At 45.0% G+C, this 20,303-nt stretch overlaps 1 protein-coding gene across 11 annotated transcripts in view; it reads right to left on the bottom strand.

Annotated features, from left to right (window-relative positions):
• The window catches only part of ENOX1 (ecto-NOX disulfide-thiol exchanger 1), a 1,853,609-nt gene that overhangs the window by 493,265 nt on the left and 1,340,041 nt on the right, over nt 1-20,303 (bottom strand). For all 11 annotated transcript variants that reach the window (XM_069639318.1, XM_069639317.1, XM_069639316.1 and 8 more), the window contains one exon: nt 1,659-1,776. In XM_069639318.1, the coding sequence (XP_069495419.1) occupies nt 1,659-1,776 (118 nt within the window). The remainder of the gene's footprint in view (nt 1-1,658; nt 1,777-20,303) is intronic.

Below are 20,303 nucleotides of genomic sequence, written 5' to 3'. Positions count from 1 at the left end.
TTGCATTTAATGGCACCAAGGTGCAAGGGGAGTACAATGTTTCATAGGTGGGTGTGATAAGGGGCGCGAGCTTGGGAAAAGAGGTGTTAGTGATTTGGTTTCGTGTGATGGCATTGCCCGTTTGCTATGCCAACCAGATATTCTCAGGTCAGAATCCCCCATTCCGTCTCTCTCGTCTATAAAAATGGTTTCGGCAAGCGCCACAAAAGTTCGGAAAACTCAAAAAGAATACAAAATTGGAATCTGAAGAAAATCTGACTTTTATTTAAAGCAGTACAATTAATAAAAACACAGGGTTATCCCTGACAGATATGCTACTTTTGTGGACCTGTTGCTTCGATCTTTTTCTGGTGCCATGTGATACTTTCTGTGTTATGGGGCTATGTTTAAAAGAGCACCCCTCCTCCCTTTGCAATCAGAGTAGACTGCACAAGGAAACCAGAACACGAGAAAGCAGAACCAGTTAAGAAAGTGCAGAGACTTCCAAAGCTGAAGATACACCACTGAGCATATAAAAGAGAAAAGGAGCAAAATGGTGGCTTAAACTTTGCGAGTTAACTGGGTAGGACATACTGTGGCATGCCTTAACTATGTTGTCTGCTTGTCCACTCTGCGTACATTGAGGAAGGGACACATGTATCCTGGGAGATTGTCTGAAAACCTGTTGATTCAACGTGAACTCTGTGGTGATGGTATTCACAACTCAAACTCCAAAGGGTATGCGAGATGCTTTCTGAAGCAATCTCTTCCATGACATGGACTCCACCAAGATGTGTTTGCTGTGGTTTTGAACGTCGGGTAGCCGGAATGGGGACTTACCGGGACATTCCGACCTATGTGGACCCGGTAAGTCCCCATGCCGAATACCATTCCCCATTCCCATTCAAGCCCCCATAGGGCTCAATGGCAATGGGGAAGACGCTAATAACGGGCCCGTTATTTGCTCCCTGGTTCCCTAACGGGATCCACTAAGGACGTCTGGTCGGACCAGAAATTTTCAGCGGGTCCCGGTAGGGAACCTCGGAATAGGGCGGTAAGGTCTTCATGAGGAGGTTTTGTACCAGGAGTGACTTAATTTCAGTGGGAGTGGATGGGCGCCAAAAATCCAGGGGTGCGTTGGGAATGTGGTTAAAGGCCAAATTGGAGATCATGCTGAAATAATAAAGGGGCGTGGTGACCTGTTCTTTTTAACATGGTTGAAAAAGGTAGATATCCTCATAATTAAATCTTTTCCAAAGGAATGCCTAATAAAGAAACACTCTAATTTATTAATCTTCCCTGCAAAACCATATCTGCCCTGGAGGTTCCCCTATTCACAGCTAGAGGCTAGATTCTGGTACATTGAAATATTTTAAAATTGGCTATCAACAGCACAGAGACCCATTTTACTTTCTGGAGACAGCCCTTAGAACACATGCTTCTGCTTATTTCTCTATCAATATGTCTGGAACGTATGGCAGGGTGATTATAAAAGCAGTGCATCACTAATTGTGTATGTTAATTGATCAACAGTTATACCTTTTCAAAAGCCACTCTCAGTCCCGGGTTCCCTTCTCTTGTAGTTGACACTTAACCTAACATATGTGTAGCCATTTCTGCCACCAAACCCAATTGCATTTAATCTCATTTGACTTACTCTTAAAGTATTCATTCTTTACCTGATTCATCGACTCTCACTTTTTTGTTGGGAATGTCACTGTTGTCATCATCAGACATTTCCATTTCCTCTTCCCGACGAATTCCCATGAGCTGCTCACTGTGGACATTTCGCAGTTCCTAAAACACAGTTAAACATATGATATGCGCACTGCATTCCACATCAAACCAACAATTTGAGGTCTAGTTGTCATTAGGGCCATGCACATTATTGGCAGCATGTAGTTCTGGGGTGGCAAACATAATGCCCCAAACTTTTCATCAGGCCTTCCACTTTGACAGTGCACGTTGTCATTGGTGTCCTATCTAGATTTACACATGAACACCTGTACTATTTTAACTAGACGTGAAGCTATTGTATTATGGTACGTTTGTGGGTGTTCTGAATTCTCTACCACAGCCTGTAGGTTTCTGCATTCTAATTGCATTCTAAGTTACCTGGCAGATTTGAGGCTGGAGCCCCTGGCCAGAAGTTCATTGTTGGGGCCGCCGGTGAGAGTGCGAAAGCCAACTGACCGTGATGTCATTGAAAGCGGTAGTTACTGCATGGGCTTCTGAGATTAATCACAGCTTGTTTCCATGCAAAATAAAACACACAGATATCTATCAGCAGTGTGCATACGTGATATCCTATTCACATGCTCTTACTGTCAATGGTACCAAGTCAGCTTGCTTTTTCATGGGTGCTAATGGTGCGTTTTGATGCGGCAACCAGAAACAAACAATACTATCCCAAATGCACTCTGGGAAGCAATAAAAGGCAAGATACCTCCTTTATATATAAAAAAAGATCTGTTATGATATCATTATCTCCTTGGTGGTGGAGGCGGCAGCCTTTAAATCTTTATCTGGTGAAGAAGCATCTACACTTCAAGGGCATGCTTCAGCACACATCATACACACAAACATGTGCAAACTATCATGAAACAGTGGACTAGAACATGCTCAATATTATGAGCAGGATTTGTTCACCCTTGTCATGATCAGCACTCCACTTGATCAATTCCTAAGAATTCCACATGCAACCTTACTACCACAATCAGACACTCTCCCCATCAAACTCCTTGTACCTTTCCAATTGTCTGTCTGTTTGTTTCTATATTACTCCTACTGTACCCATCTTCTCACCTATTTTCCCCTCTTCTTTGCACCCAAAGGTCGCAGCTTGGTAACACTGGCCAGGGACATGTTAAGCCACTACTATCTGGACAAGCTGTGGTACTGTGGAACCACTACAGCGATAATTAATGCAGTACAAATGCTTATTGACATAACACAACATAACATATCTTTGATCACAGTTAATTACTGATATTCTATTTAATGGTAATGTTAACGCAGGGACAAATGTCCCAGGTATGTCAGAGGTATAGTAGTCAATCAAAGCCAGAATCAAAGACGAAATAGACAAAGAGCAAGGCAAAACCCAGCTTTATTATCATCCAAATAAAGCAGCGACATCATACAAGCATTAAAATATGGAAGCTCTCAGTGAGTAAATACAAAACAACTCTTTAAGTACCTTGAACGCATCATATATGGTGTCATAACATCATCCCAATTTTACAAAACCTACAGGGAATGGGGATAGGTTAAGGGATTTGGCTACATATAGATCACATAGGGGTTACACATTTAATTGGGTAAATCATATTTGATGGCTCCACCCGAGACCACCCTTATTTCGATAAAGGTAAATCTACCTCATCTCTTCGTTACGGGATTGGTTGCCCTATGACTCACTGGGCGACATGTCACTACAGAATTTGATAGGCTGGCATTGTACTAACCAACCTTGGACACTTGACAGGTCGGCCAGATATGAGCCGGACGGGGTGCAGGCGTAGAGAGGCCAAAGGACTGTCCTTTGTTCATTTAAAGAAAATACCATCCCTCATTCTCAGGCCATGAGACTGAACAATTACTTTGTATTTGACCTTGCAAGGTGGCCTATGTCTGTGTAAACTTTTAGGGAGTGTCCTTTCTTATGCTTGCAGCTAATAGCCAGTGTTCTCCAATTATAAGTTACATGTTAGAGGACCATAAATAAAATTGAATTAGCTCCCATTTATTGGGGTTTCAGCTAATTTTCTTTAATGCTCTTCTAGTGCACCTGGTAAACAAAGGACGTTGCATTCGTATTGACCTTTACTGAAGTTGGGAGTATCCTACTTGCGACTGGAGAACTGCAATGTCATGCCTTCGTTTGGCCGGTCCCATCCTTGCTATCTCACTCTAACCTTAGCTCTAATTGCCAGCTACCATTTGAGCTCTGCACAGCTCTGTATTGGAGTATATTCAGCGTTTCGAGTTATCACAAAGTCTTTAGGACATGGAATATTTAAAATCCTGCTCTGGCATCCATTTTACAGACCATGGCTGGCCAACTATACTCTGGCTTCTAATTCCACTGGCTAGCTGTGACCGATGCACTCCTTATCACCCATTGACTAACTTCTGGAATTTATGCCCAAATAAAAGGTTTCTTTATAACTTTCGTTCCAAATATCTCAAGGATTTAATGTTAGAACAACACACATAGCCAACACGTGTTTTGACCACCACTAGGTCTTCATCAGGGCATAAGTTAAAATGTCATCTATGATCTCCTCATTTGCATTCTTTGTCAGCGATAAATTATTCTCCCTATAGGCTGCTCCTGTCAAAACACCTCTAAGCATCATAAGGAGTTCCCATTTCGAATGAGTTGGTCACTCGTGGTTGGCCCTTCTCCATTAGTTATCCTCGGGGGACACTCAATCAATGATGGACTTGAGGACAAAATAGACCAGGTGCAAGGCAAAACCCAGCTTTATTATCCTCCAAATAAAGAAGGGACAGCATACAAGCATTAAAATATTGAAGCTCTCAGTGAGTTAGTACAAAAAAACTCTAAGTATCTTGAAGGCGGGATATATAGTGTCATAACATTATCCCCATTTTACAAAACCTATGGGGAATGGGGATTGGTTAAGGGATGTGGTTACATATAGGTCACATAGGGGTTAAACATTTAATTGGGTAAATCATATCTGATGGTTCCACCTGAGACCACCCTTATTTCGATAAAAGTAAAACTATCTCTTCTCTTTGTTAGGGGATTGGTTGGCCAACTCGATGGGCGGCATGACACTATGGAGTTTTATTGGTTGGCAATGTACGAACCAAGCCTTGGACACTTGATATGTCATCAATATATGAGCCGGACAGGGTGCATGTGGAGAGAGGCCTATTGCTGTCCTTTGTTTATTTAAAGAAGATAGCATCCCTCACCCTCAGGCCATGAGACTGAACAATTACTTTGTAGTTGACGTTGCAAGGCGGCCTATGTCTGTGTGTACTTTTAGGGAGTCTCGCAGGTGTTCTATCTTATGCTGGCGGCTAATGAATAGTCAGTGTTCTCTAATTATGAGTCACATGTTAGAGGACCATGAATAAAATGAAATTAGCTCCTATTTATTGGGTTTCAGCTAATTTTAAGATGTGTGTTTTGTTTTCTGTTTCCACCATTGACACTCAAGTTATTCTTCAAAGAGCTTGTTGACTTCCTATTCTAGTGCACCTGGTAAACATAGGACGGGTGTATTCATAAAAACCTTCAATGAAGTTGGGAGTATCCTGCTTGCATCTGCGGAACTGCCACCTTGTGCCTTCGTTCTGCCTTTCCCATCCTCCCTATCTCACTCTAACCTTGGGTCTAATTGCCAGCTACGACTGAGCTTAATTTGTACAGAAGCAGCGGATTGGGTGTTTTCACTATGCTGAAAGGTTATGGAAATTAAATTGTGCATCCGATTGTAAGATGATGTGATTGAGAGGATGATCCATTTGAGGATAATTAGGGTAACTCCAACTTGGGAATGGGTTGGGTTCGACATCACAATTAGCCAATGCAACATTTTGCTCATTAATACAAATCAACTCTAGGCAGTATGGATGTGTTGATTTACTGACATTAACATCAAAGAAATTCAATAAACAATGTAAAGGGCAATCATATACAGGCTTTACAGGAAATTGTCCAGTCAACATGAACATCCAACATCTGAGTTTCAAATTCTTGATCGGGGCATGGGAGATTCTATATTTTCTGTAATAAAACATTCAACCAGAGTCTCTAGAAACCATCAAGGCAGGGAGTGTTGCTTGCTTCTCTTGCCTTCATTAGGGAATAATCTGCTTTACAGACAGAGGTCTGGTAATTCCTCTGCTTAGCGCTATAACATATACAACAGTAAGGGCCTCATCACGACTTTGTCGGTAAATGTGGCAGATTACCCGCCGGACCTAATTAGCGCTAAAGCCAAGGCCCCCGGCGGATAATCCACCAGATCACGAGTTATCGTGCACGCGCCCCGGTCCATGGCCTTAGCGCAAACCTTTAAATCTGGCGCACCGTGCGCTACCGTCACCTCGTGCTCATAGCGCAGGCCCATAGCGCGCGGGAAACGCCTCACCACAGGAACGGGAAATAAAGCAGCGGCCATCTTGGAAATCACAATCCGTCGGATATCACAGCTTCTGGAAGCCATCCACGCGATCCAAGGCCAAAACATGTCTCAGGAGCGCACTAGGGGCAAGTCCGCCCTGGACAGGGTGAGGAAGCCCAAATTCAGTGACCAGGAGCTAGCAGTACTGGTCGAGGAGGCACAGATACACCACGAGGAGCTGCAGCAGCGAAAAACTAGTGGCCAGCGCAGAGCCCAAATATGGCGAACCATCAGCCAAAGGGTCAGTGCTGTGGGGCGCGTGCCCTGGGATGGGGAGGATTGCCGCAAGCGCCTGAATGACCTGCACGTGCGAGTCCGTGGCATCCTGTCACAGCACAGGAGTGCAAGTAGGGCCACTGGAGGAAGCCCACCCCTACCCCCACCCGAACTCACACCTTGGGAGGAGAAAATGACAGCCCTGATAGACGTTGGAACCATCGAGGGCATTGGTGGAGTGGAGGCAGGGACTGGCATCGACCCAACGGCAGGTGAGTCCCATCCCCAAATACATGCAGCTGAAAGTACCACACATGCAGACCCTTAGTGAATGAAAGCAAAGACATGTGTCTGAGGTACTGCATACACCCATAAGTGAGGCCTACATCCCTAGAACGGTAGTGCTGCCGAGACGACCCCGTACGTGCAGTGCATGAATGACAGGGGCAGGGGATAGACTTCCATAGCCATAGGACAGCTACGTAGAGTTGGAGTGTGCATGAACACACCCCGAAAACCCAGAGCGCAGTGCACCCCAACCACGCATTCCCATGCAGTGTACCTCCATACACATTCACAACAAGCACCACATGGCGACTGAACAGAATGCAAGTTGAATGCGTTATTATTACTGTCTTCACACTTGTTGGCATGACCTGCATCACACAAATTATATGTCGCATTGAACTCAAACCACACCCTATGTATCCCACAGGCACACGTCGATCCCAATGGGACGAAGATGATGGGGAGGAGGCCACACCAACACAGCGCCCACAGCACCGTGCCTCCACCAGCACCCCATAAAGAGGCCGCACCGAAGGGAGACGACCTAGGCCAACACCCACCTCACCCCAACGCAGCCCCGCCAGACAGCAGCGGCAGCCACATGGCTGCAGGGAGGCAACCGCCAGCTCACCCCAAGCCACCATTCACAGCCCCGATGCTGAGGGAGAGAGGTCTGCATCGGAGTCCGACGTGGGAGCAACACCACCACGTGCCCATCATGCCGTAGGACAACACTCTCCCGGAAGTAGTGAGGCTGAAGGGATGATCACACCCCAGGGAAGCCCAAGCCCAGGCACACAGCATGCAGGGAGTCGACATGTGCCTGTGCGTCGTGTCCAAACACCGCAGCCCGACGTGGACAGGCCATTTTATGGGAGCCCAGAAGACTGGCAATCTGAGCCAGGCAGCCCAGTCCAGGCTGGCACCATGTCGCCATGCAGCCCCCCCCGACAGCACACAAGTTGTAGGCCACCACGTGACGCACCAGGGGAGCCCTTCGTCACTGGGGCAGCAGTGATGGGCCGACTCAACATCATTGAGGCCAAACAGGCCAGGGTGGAATCGATGGCAGAGGTGGAGAGCAGCCATATCAAGGCAGTCAGTCAATCAATAAGGCATGGGTGCAAGTACATAGCGCGGGACAATGCGCGTACACGCCGAGTTGTTGAACAATGTACCACTGCCCTGACTGGCTTTGGCCAACGAGTGAGGGAGTTGGCGGAGGCAGTCTCAGTACTTGCTGAACAGACACGGGAGGCAAACAACCTCATGCGACAGCACGTGATGGCCACCACTTCAGTCCCATCGACATCGACCACACCCACGGAGGGTTCCCTTTAGTCATCTCCTAGGCGCCGGTCCATGCACCACCTAAGGGCACGCTCACCGGAGGGGCCCGGAAAAGGGAAGCGCCCGCGACCATCCTAGTGGTGCATGGCATCGTTGTTGTTGCCCTGATGAGACCCATGTGCCTATCTGCACAGTTGGGGGTAGTCTACTGGGGGCAGGGGGATAGCGTGCTGGGTGTTCACTGGGGGGAGGGGGGATTGTTGGATGTTAAATAAATCACGTTAACAAATTCACAATGCATGGACAGTAGTGATTGTCACTGATGCAATTCAATGTTAAAGTGACATATTTCCGATCTACCCATTACCCATTTCTAAAATAATCCATCCATCAATCCCTGTCTGGCCAACCACCCCTCCCTCAGCCCAATCCTTTGTGCATGTGCAACACATTCTGGCACTTCATTACCCTCACTACCATCCTCAGGTGGATGCACATGAGCATCAGGGGGCAGTGGCAGATTTCAGCGACAGCAGATGTTGTGCAGCATGGCACATGTCAGTACAATTTAGCCTACTTATTCTGGTGCATACCTCATTGCTCCTCCCGTGCGGTTGAGGCACTGGAAGCGTGCCTTCGCCAGTCCAAATGCCCTATCCACGCAGATCCGTGTACGGGCATGGGCAAGGTTGTATGCCCGCTCCACCGCCGTGTGTGGGTGACGCACAGGGGTCATGTGCCACGTGTCTTGGGGATATGCAAATTCACCTGCAGGGGAGAGGAAGACAGTATGGGGACAAGGTAAGTCCAGTGGGTGTACAGGGCTCTGTCATCAGTGTTGCCTTTTATATCATTTGGCCTATAACATTGTGGAGTGTGCTGTCCTACGGGCACGATTGAAACAATGGGGTACTCTCCACTTGGTACGCCAATGTATCTGTATGTGACAGTACTCATTCAGTTGTCGCCGGATAAGGGGGCACTTCCATCTACTTCTGCATGACAGAAGTGGCTGCCTCATGTGTCATTGCAAATCCATTTGGCTACAGTTGCATTTGCTGGTTGTCACTGCTCTGTACTGTTCTCCATGCATTTCCCTGGCCATTTTGGGGACAGTGTTCGTGGGATGTACATTGTCATTACTCGGCCTACTTATGTGTGGTGCGTTTGTGGTTGTGCCAGTTTATGGTTTGAAAATTAATTATAGTCGGGTGGGCAGGGTGGGAATTCTGTACTGTGTCAGCGTTGGGAGCCATGGTGCTACGTACACAGGAGGTTTTATTGTGATGGGGCTTCCATATGTCACTGTGCCGCCACATGTTGTACATCCTGCATGGGTGTGTTCTGCTGTGTTGCACATGTCCGAGGTTTATCGTGCAAGGTGCTTGAATGTGTATGCTGCAGTAATGCTGCTGCCTATTGTGAATGATGGATTCTGTGACAGGCAGCATCTGTTGTGGATTGACATGCTTTATGGTATACATTTGTACTCACCCAGTCAGTAGCCATGTGGTTTGCCCTCGATGCCTTTTCATGTACGCCGGCAAGGTACTGTTGCGCAGGGCCATGGAGTCGTGGGTGGATCCTGGGTAGCGGGCAGAGAAGTGGATGAAGGTATGGTCGGGACCACATTTCATCTGCACGTTGAGGGAATGGTACTGTTTCCGGTTTCTGTATGCAGCCTCATGTGCCTGGGGTGGTACGAGTGCCACATGTGTGCAGTCCAGGGCTGCTATTATATTCGTGACTTGGGCAATGGCATAGTATTGACACTTCAGCTGGTGCAGCTGTGCCTGTGTGGCTGGCAATGCAATGTGTTCGTTCACATGATTCAACAGTGCATCAAGCACCTGTCCCATCATGGCACTGAATGTGGACTGGCACATTCCATGCATCATGGCAACGGTATGTTGGTAGCTGCCAGTCCCAAGAAATTGAAGCACAGACACGAGCTTCACTAGGGGAGGTACTGCCGTGCTGGTGGCTCTGTGGCTGCCAATGTCACCCTGGATTGTGTCCAGCTACTGGCTGATGGTCGCCCTGTCCAGCCGATAATCTGTCACCAACTGACAATCAGCCAGGGCCCAGGGTGTTGGCCTGACCCTGGGGATGGCTCGCTGCCTTGCTGGTGCTGCTCTCCAACTCCTTCTCCTCCTCCCCACTGACCCCTGCACTCCCAGGGCACCGGCCTGGTTGGCTGGCCTCTGTAGCTCCAGACGCAGCAGCTAGAAGTCAACATCAAGGCTCCCAGGTCCAAATGGCAGCATGGTGTTGGGGGGGGTGTAGTGCATGGGTGGGTCCTTTGTAGGCCTCTGATTTGCAGTGGTTCCACCTGGGTCCTTATTGCTGTCTCCTCCCTGCTCCTGCTGGTGTAATGGTGTTGGGGAGGGTGTGTTGTGCATGGGTGAGTCCTTTGTAGGCCTCTGATTTGCAGTGGTTCCACCTGGGTCCTTATTGCTGTGGCCTGTGTTCTGTTACTGTAGCTTTTTGCTGGAGGTATTTTCGGCAGATTGTCCGCCGCATTTATGGCGCTAATAGCGCCAACGCCGGACTCGTGATTGCTGATGTTTTAGCGTGAATGGTTCCTGGCGCTGTTATGGCCGCCGCCTGTACAGCCGGCTGTACTTGCGCCGGCTGTAATGGCGCCGGTGGTATTTGGACTCGTGATCCGGCGGACCCTTAAAATCGCCGCTAATAGCGTTACTGGCGATTTTAAGGGTTATCGCCAAAGTCGTGATGAGGCCCTAAGTGTTCATTAGATTCAGCAAATGTCTCGTGGTAGTGCCTGAAGTTTTGCAATCCTTCCCCTGCTACCATATCAGTGTTCACTCCAGTGTAGTCTCCACCTTCTGAAGGCTGGCACAGCGGTTGCAAAGAGGTATTTCTAGCAGCCAAAGTGTCTCAGCAGTGGATCCACATCTGAAAATATCTGTCTGCATTTTTGACGCATGAAAGGGGTTATAATTCTCTGGCGCTTTTCACTTGGAGACAGGGATTCACATGCTGTATCGCCTTTTGAACAGTGTCTAAAACTGTTTCTCAGCTTACCAAGACTTATCCCTCACCCAGTATCAAAACAGTCATCATGCTTCCTCCACAGCCAATTACACCCAGCTGGTGCTGGATCCCGTTGTATTGTAATCATTAGAACCCCAGAACGGAGGTGTCCCACAAACTATGTCCCGGGAGGATAGCTCAGCGGCAGCGTGCGTGTCTTGGAAGCAGGACGACACAAAGCAACAACAGGTTCGATCCTCGGGTCCACGCTTAGAAACCTCTGTGTGTTTAAGCGTGTTATAAATACGTAACTAAGACAACCATTCAAAAAATACGCAACTAAGAAAAACAAACAATTCCTGTAACAGCGCCTCGATGCCTGCGGCTGTGTGAGCGCTTTATAAATATAAAAAATAAAATTAAAAGGTTTTGTGGTATAGTTAAGTGACAGAGCAATTCAGTATGCTCATTTGTCCTGATTGCGTAATAGTAGGAATGATGCTTTGGAAACTAGACCTTTACTACACTAAGTAAAGGCACATTTAGTAGCAGGGCTGTTGTTTTGTTAGACCGTTGCATGGTGCTCGTTTTAGTAGCCCATCTTTTTCCTTTAGAGCTATAACTAGATTTGGGCAGAGAGCACTCACAACATTCTGATTTCAATACCTCAAATAGTACATCAACTCACAATAATGCAAACAAATGTCCTAATTAATTCAGGCCTACATGTAGGTCAGGATAACCTATGAAATGTTAATGAAGGTACAGAGATATTTAATTTGACGGACATGTTTTCTTTAATCACTTATGGCATTTTGGCAACGTCTGTAATTGTCAAACTTGAATAAACGGGACTGAAATTATATTTATTGCACGAGTGCTCTCTGCACATTCATTTATTTCCATGTTTCAGCTCTGTAACTCAGCATCAGCACCACTAGTTTAGATGAGCACCACTTTCCTTTAACTCTCTTGCTGTGTGCAAGCTCTCCTTGAAATGACATGCTTCTACTGAAGATGTACCCTCTGATAACTCCAACGATAACTCCACTACAACATGTCCTACATTCACAAAAAGATCAACCATGTTTGGAAATGGGACTTTAACTGGTGATAACTGCCTACTTTGCACAACCTTGAGTCATGTGGTGTAATACTTTCTGTTCCCTTGCCTATACCTGCTTTGTAAGCAATCACCCAAAACAAAGACTCCAGAAAATCCCTTCAATGATGTTTGGATGGGTCTGGTGACATGATTCGGTAGGGAGCTCTTTAAAGTGATGCAGGGAGCCAGAATATGTCGCTATCAGCAGATGTGTTCTCTTGGCACCATCGAGTGTTCTCTAATGTGTTTCATTGCCTTGTAACACAAAAGACACCTGCTCCTTGCTATGGAATTGTAAAATTTGCATTTTTCTTTCCCTTCCTTATAAAATGAAAGGCTGCCTGGCCTCTGATCAACATTTGTTTGTACTTGCTTTGAGTTATTTAAATGCGCTTCTTTGCCAGTTTGTTTAGCCCCTATTCCCTTCCCGGCTGCCGTAGATCCCCCAGTCCACTTTTATCATTAAGCAAATCGTTTTGACAATCTCAGAGTGGGTCTCCAACAGAATTTCACAGGCCAAACCTACATGTGCCGGAAATCTTACCTGTGAAACAGGCTCTCATTATGAGTGCTGAAGGTGCGTACAGGTCATGCCAGCCTGCGCCTGTCCGCACCAGTGTCAGGCACTATCCCCATGATAGAACCATAAATCAGGGATCTGTGGTTCCCTGTAATTCTATAGAACGAAGAGCACTTGAAATGGCTTACTGCAACTTAAGCCAGAAAGTGCTACTTCTCTCGGACTCCCAGGGCATACACAAGCGCACATATTGAAAGTTCATGCATGAAATTAAGCAATATGCCACGAGAAGCGGGGGCATTATCGAGTCTGTTAATGCCCCAGGGCCCATAGTTATAGGCCCGCCGCGAGGGGCATATTACTATTAGTAGCCTGGCCCGCAAAACCGGGGTACTAAAAGCTATTTTTTTGGCGTTTTGGGGAGAAAAAAAAAGAAACAAAATGGTGTTGTTCGGGAGTGGACGCGCTGGGAACAGAAGTGTTCGCTCCTGAAAAATGAGAAATCAGAAGGTAAGTGGGGTTGGGAGGGAAGAAGAGAGGAAGAATAAAAAAAAATACATGAATCCCCGGAGGGGGGCGATGCTAGCTTCTCAGACATGTGGCGCCTCGGAGCGGGGATAGCCCCGCTTCGAGCCTCCTCATTGGCTGAGGGGATGCCACGCCCCCCACTGGGAACGATGGCCGTGGAATCCCTGCCAAGGGATTCCCGGCCAGGTAACAACCCGGAGAGAGCCAATCAGAAGGTGTTTTACATTCTGGTTGACTCTCGCCGGGTACTAATAAATGTTAGATCACTGGTAAAATAGAGTAGATAACACAGTAACAATTAAAAGTTGACTTGCTATTTTATCACTGAAATCTGGTTTACCAATCATAGTAACACAGCCAGGCGTGCGATGATCCCACCTGGATACGATAACATCATCTACCAGAACTGAATCACGTGACATGGGGAAGTGTAGCATTGATATATCTGGGATACATTACTCACCGTCATCGTATTTCTGATGCTTGTAGCTGCTTAGATTCACATGTTGTGCATAGGCCGACATCTAGTGGAAGCTGCGGAGTATTACAGTTGTTGTTTTCAAAACTCGAAAAGGGACGTCGACAGGGCGTGCCAGTAATACTATCCCTAGTGTGACGCCCACTGTACCCATGATCCCTAACGCGTGTAGGTCCCTCAGATTGGATTTTTCTGACATGAGGTAGCATGAGGTGTAGTATGAGTACAGTTGTATCCAAGCAGATACGTATCAGATAAGCTCATAAGTTTCATGCGCCTTCTCTCCGAGGGGAGGAGGGGTGGGCTGCATGTGAATCTAAGCAGATACAAGCATCAGAAATACGATTACGTAATGTATCCCTTCTGAGGCTTGTGGGATCTGCTTAGATCACATGCTGTGCTTAGATTAGCGAGCAGTGGTGGGATGTGAGAAGGTTCATGAGTGAATAAATGTCTTAGAACCACTTGTCCCACTTGTGTATCTGTCTTGGAATGGGTGTCAATGCAGTTGTGCTGAGTGAAAGTATGTACAGAGCTCCATGTAGCTGCCTTGCAAATGATGTCTAAAGGGACATTATCAATGAAAGCCAGAGTGGCTCCAGTACCTCTTGTGGAGTGGGCTCTTGGCGTAAAAGGCAGTTTTTTATCAGATAGGGAATATCACAGTTGGATACATCTGACTATCCACCTAGAGATGGCATTTTTAGAGATGCAATCACCTTCTCTGCCTGGCGCTATGGAGACAAAAAGTTGATCTGTTTTTATTAGCGGTTTGGTCTTGTCTACGCAGTAGAGGACCGCTCTCCTCACATCTAGTGTGTGGAGTTTTACCTGAGCTGAGCTATTGGGTTCCTGGAAGAAAGCCAGTAGCTCGATTGACTGGTTTACATGAAATTTGGAGATGAATTTAGTTGAGAACCTAGCGTGAGTACGTAAAACCAGCTTGTCTTTGTGTACAACAAAGAAAGGATCCTGCACTGACAAAGCTTGGATTTCACTAACCCTTCATATGGAAGTGATCGCCACTAAGAAGGCAGTTTTATAAATCAGGTGTTTGAGACTAGACCTGTGCATAGGCTCTGAAGGGGGTCCCATGAGCTTAGCGAGTACTACATTAAGGTCCCAACCTGGCGGCGGGTTAGAAATTTGAGGGTGGAGTCTCCTTACCCCTTCCATAAATGCCTTGATGACCGGTACCTTCCACCATGAGACCTTATATACTGGTGTAGGCTGACAAGGCCACCAGGTGGACTTTTAGGGAGTTAAATACTAACCCCGCATCTAGCAAGTGGAGCATATAGGTTAGCATGTTAGATGGAGTACATTATAGGGGGTTGATCTGCTTAGCCTGGCATCAAATTACGAATCTTTTCCATTTGTCAAAGTGACAGTGGCTAGTGTTTGGCTTTCTTGATTCTTTCAAGATATACATGCATCTTTGTGGAAGGTTTAGATGTCTGAACTATATGACCTCAGGAGTCATGCTGCGAAGTTCATTGAGTGGGGTTGTGGGTGCACTGTTAGTCCCTCGTGCTGGGTGAGTAGGTTGTACTGGCACGGGAGTTTGATGGGATCGCAAATCGCCATTTTGTGCAGATGTGGATACCATGGTAGTGTTGCCCACATAGGAGCAACTAGGACAAGCGTCATTGGTTCTCTCTGTAACATGTTCACCACCTTCCTTATGAGAGGAGTTGTGGGAAAAGCGTAAGCACATTTCACTGACCAGCTCATCCACAGGGCGTTCCTCTTGGAGCCTGTGTGGGGGAACCTGGATGCAAAGTCTGGGCATTGACCATTTCTGCTTGTGGTGAATAGGTCTATAGATGGCAAACCCCATTGAGAGAAGAGGCGTTCTACGACTTCTTCGTGTTGACATCACTCGTGTTCCTCTGGTAGGGGATCTCTACTCAATGAGTCTGCTAGAGCATTGAGTTCCCCTGGAACATATTGTGATGACTTGAACATCTTTCGTTTGAGTGCCCATCTCCAGTTTTTTTTGTGCAAGTCTGGACAGATTTGGAGACCGTGTACCCCCATGCTTGTTGACATAAAACATTGCTGTAGTGCTGTCGGTTAGGTTCTGCACAGACAGGTTTGTTAAATGGGGTTGGAATGCCTGAAGGGCCTTGAATACTCTATTCTATTAGGTGTCACCTTGCACTCTTCCCACGTTAAGTGTAATTAATTATCACAAAATGTTATTAGTCAAGAATCACTAACTTTCATAAAACAATCATAAGAATTATCATAATACATACAACACATACAATATGTTAAAACAACACAAGTAGAAACACCATGAGTGAGTAATGTTGCAATAATTTCTCAAGGATCACAAATGTGTGTAAAAATAACACTCTGATTCCCATGCCTCACTACTTTCAGCATATTCCTGTTAGTATTTTTCAAAAAACCTGAATTGTACATGTTTCTCTCCTTAATATACAACAATGTAGGACATCCTTCAGGGGAGTGTGTCTTGTGCCGGAATTAAAAATCTTCTTAGGTTGGGGAGAGTACCCTGTTAATCAAAAAGGACACCCTATTAGTACTCAATAACAAAGTATAACTCTCTATTGACATAAATCACACCTTCATCCCTCAAAGGGTATTGCAGTATGTTTTTTATTACATACCTCTCTTTCCTAGTAGTAACTCTAGGGCTTTTTCTGGTTCTTGCTGCAGATTCCCAATTTCATCAGGGAATTCTTGCGTTTCCTCTTCACTTCTCTACGCTAGTGCACAATTATAACATATTAATACCATGGGACATCTATATCGTCGTCCCAATTCTATTATCTTTAAGTGTCTGATAGGCATAAGGTAGTCATGCTTACCAATCTGGAAATCTCCAAACTGTTACTTTTCTCTGAGTTCCCTCAATCCTGGGTATAGGATAATACTGGCCACCCTGTACAACAGAGTAAAAACACTCTGTTACAAATATTCATTTCTGGAGGTATACACTGGTGCAGTGAGGTTTTTAAAGTCAAAACACTCACTTGCCTGTGACTGTGACTCGAAATGTGATAATTCACAGTATCTTCATTGAAGCAGAAGAAGATAAGCGTCTCAACTTCCTTCTTAGGGTCAAACTCTGTAAAAATACAAACAAGCATACCACCATATGAGCCCCTCCTCTCATCTAGAGTTTCAAAAATTACTCCAAACCCTCTTAAAGAACCTACCCACTTACTTCAATGCTTAGACCATCCAAAACGAAACTGGTAAAGTATTCCCGTTGCGTTACAATAGCCCTGTATCACCGCATTAAATTTGCGGGTACAAAACGTACTTGCGTCACACCATGGCATCATCACGTAGCGTATACACGTGCATCCGTCAACGTGAAACGCGTCGCAAACGTCTGGTCATTAACGTACCCCGTGAAAAAAAAACAAGATGTTATGGGACATGTAGGCTAGTTATGCGCTACATTTAAACTTCAGCAACATCGTTTTACAGCTCATAGCGTTCACCGCTCACTTATCCTAATCGGATTAAGATTGGAAGTGGTCTAGAGATAATACTAAATTCGTAAACTGAAAGAAAACCTCCATGTCTCAGTGCAAAGATGCAATAGGCTAATTATGCGCTACATTTAAACTTCAGCAACATCGTTTTGCAGCTCACAGTGTTCGCCGTTCACTTATCCTAATAGAATTAGGATTAGAAGTGGTCATCTAATAGTCTGGAGAGGTTGTATGATAGTCTAGAGATAATACTAATCTCGTAAACTATAAGAAAACTTCGATGCCTCAGTGCAAAAAATGGAAAAGGAACACAATCCAATGGCAAACAGTCAAATACTAACTCCCACAAGTGAATAACATACTCCTCCTACTTCTGGATTTCACAGTTATTACAAAAAATAACATGACATTTAGCTCAGCCAATAACAGGAAGGTAATTCACAATGTTGATCATACTAAATTCGTAATGATGGGAGGTTACCTAAAAGACACAGTGCAAAATGGAACATAATAACATTGAAGACAGTCACAAATGAGAACAGTAAAGTACTGACTTACACACGTCAATGACATCCTCCTTCCACTTACAATATCAGGCAGGTAATTCATAATGTTGTTCTCTAGTCTCATAATTGAGCATTATGCCATTCCACCCCCTCATTCAGACACCTAATATGACTTCTTGACAAAAAAAATAATTTCTGTTCCAAATGCAGTAGTTTCTTATTGATCACTGTTTGCGATTGACCTTTGATTTGTTTCAAAATGCACCACTCAAAGTCATTACATGTATGTTTCATTTCAATGAAATGTCTGACCATCGGAGCTTGTTCCACCTCATTCCTAATGCAACTCCTATGTTCAATCATTCTTGTTCTGCATTTTCTGTTCGTTTTGCCAATATATATATGCGTTTACACGGACATTTAATCAAATAAATAACATTGTTTGTGTTACAATGTGTATGTTCACTGATGTTCCACATCCTTTTCAAGGCCCAAATCTACATTCAGTGTTTTTTTCGTTTGGGTGCACATTGTACAAATGCCACAAGGATGGTGACCTGACACTGATTGATTTGTTGAGAGGGCTTCTTTTTGACACTCACATCATTTCTCATTACCAAATGACATACAGTGGTGCTTTTTTTAAAGGCCACAATAGGCCTACCTACTTCCTTGGTCATGATCTTATTCCAATTTCTTGTAATAATACTCTTAATCCTATACGACAGGTTGCTGAATGTATTGACAAATACTAGAGGTGTATCTTTTGCACTTTTATCTCTCTGAATTTGCTGATCAAGGAGAGATTCCCGGTTATTATTAAATGCCCTTTTGGCTGCTTTTTTCACCAATGGAGTAGGGTAGCCCCGATGTACCAATTTGGTAATCAGATTGTTGGCTCCGTTTTCATACGATTCATTCGTGCTGCTGCTCTTTTTCAAACGTAAAAATTGCCCAAAAGGGAGATTATTCTTCACGTGTTGTGCATGGTGGCTCTTGAAATGTAACAGAGCATTCTTATCAGTGGCCTTTGTATATTGTCGAACAAGAAGTAACCCATTCTGATGGTATATACAGATATCTAAATAGTTGACTTCCTTGTTACTAATATTGCTGGTAAATTTCAAATATCTGTTTTGTTGGTTCAACCACTGCATAAAGTGGCAGGTTTCCTCTTCGCACCTTTTCCAAATGACAAATACATCGTCTATATAACAAAGCGAACAGAGAATATTATTCTGAAAAGGATTACGATCGTTATAGACTACAGTTTCCTCCAACATGTTCACATACAAATTGGCGACATTGTGAGCCATTGCTGACCCCATTGCCGTACCTTCAATTTGTTTGTAGAACTGTCCCATAAATTGAAATTTTATTTTTTGTCAAGGCCATTTCTGTGCACCATTTGATGAAAGAATTCGATACTGGATTTTCTTCATCTCTTTTCAATAAGGTTTCCTACACTACCTCCAATGTAGCCTAAATAGTAATAAAAAACATACTGCGATACCCTTTGAGGGATGAGGGTGTGATTTTACGTCAATAGAGATTTATACTTTGTTATTGACTACTAATAGGGTGTCCTTTTTGATTAACAGGGTACTCTCCCCAACCTAAGAAGATTTTTAATTCCGGCACAAGACACACTCCCCTGAAGAATGTCCTACATTGTTCTATATTAAGGACAGAAACTTGTACAAGTCGGGTTTTTTGAAATATACTAACAGGAATAGGCTGAAAGTAGTGAGGCATGGGAATCAGAGTGTTATTTTTACACATATTTGTGATCCTTGAGAAATGATTGCAACATTACTCACTCATGGTGTTTCTACTTGTGTTGTTTTAACATATTGTATGTGTTTTATGTATTATGATCATTTTTATGATTGTTTTATGAAAGATATTGATTCTTGACTAATAACATTTTGTGATAAGTAATTCCACTTAACGTGGGAAGAGTGCAAGGTGACACCTAATGGAATAAAGGACTTTCTTCTTGTATGTAGAAACTATATGCTCACAGAGCAAGAAGTCGGTTGATCCCTACCTGTGATTCAGAACCGTTTTGAGAATAGAGAGGGCCTCGAATACTGCCAGAAGTTCCAGCACATTGATGTGGTTCTGAGCTGCATTGTGAGACCACAGACCCTGAGCTGTGTGGTGAAGGTAGTGAGCCCCCCACCCTGCCAGTGAGGTGTCCGTTGTGACCACTGCCTGTACCTCTGGGTCGTAGAAAGGTTTCCCTTTTGTTAGCTTTTCTCTTGTGCACCAGCAAATATTTTGTGCAAGTGTTGGCAAAACGACCACTAGATCATCCCACTGACCGCTTGCCTGAGACTACTGTTTCGCCAACCACTCCTGTATGGAGTTCCACCTCGAGCAGGGCCTATGCTCCGATCACGACCTATGTGTTGTCCACTGGGGTAGTCTTAAAAGGCTTGTCCTTGGTTATTTCCCCAGGAGGAGCTTTGGCTCTGATTGTAGCTGGATCCTCTGAGAATTTTGGCCCCAAAAACGGCAAGAATTACTGTTACCTCTCTGACCAGTAGGCTTGTTTGTGAGTTGACCTAAATATTTTAGCGTGTCATACTCGTTCTTTGCTGTTTTTAGAGCGTCTTCCACGGCCTTGCCGAAAAGCACGTTAGGTTCCACTGGTATGTGTTAGGCAGAATCATATGCAGTGCCCTTAGGGACCACTGCACACAATTAAGACTACAAGTGGTAATACAATTTCACCTTTGGTACAAGCC

The sequence above is a fragment of the Ambystoma mexicanum genome, chromosome 7q (assembly GCF_040938575.1).
Source record: "Ambystoma mexicanum isolate Mex_15411 chromosome 7q, UKY_AmexF1_1, whole genome shotgun sequence".
Taxonomy (NCBI): domain Eukaryota; kingdom Metazoa; phylum Chordata; class Amphibia; order Caudata; family Ambystomatidae; genus Ambystoma; species Ambystoma mexicanum.
Note: the sequence above shows the minus strand (reverse complement) of the source record. Positions and strands in the feature narration are given on the sequence as shown.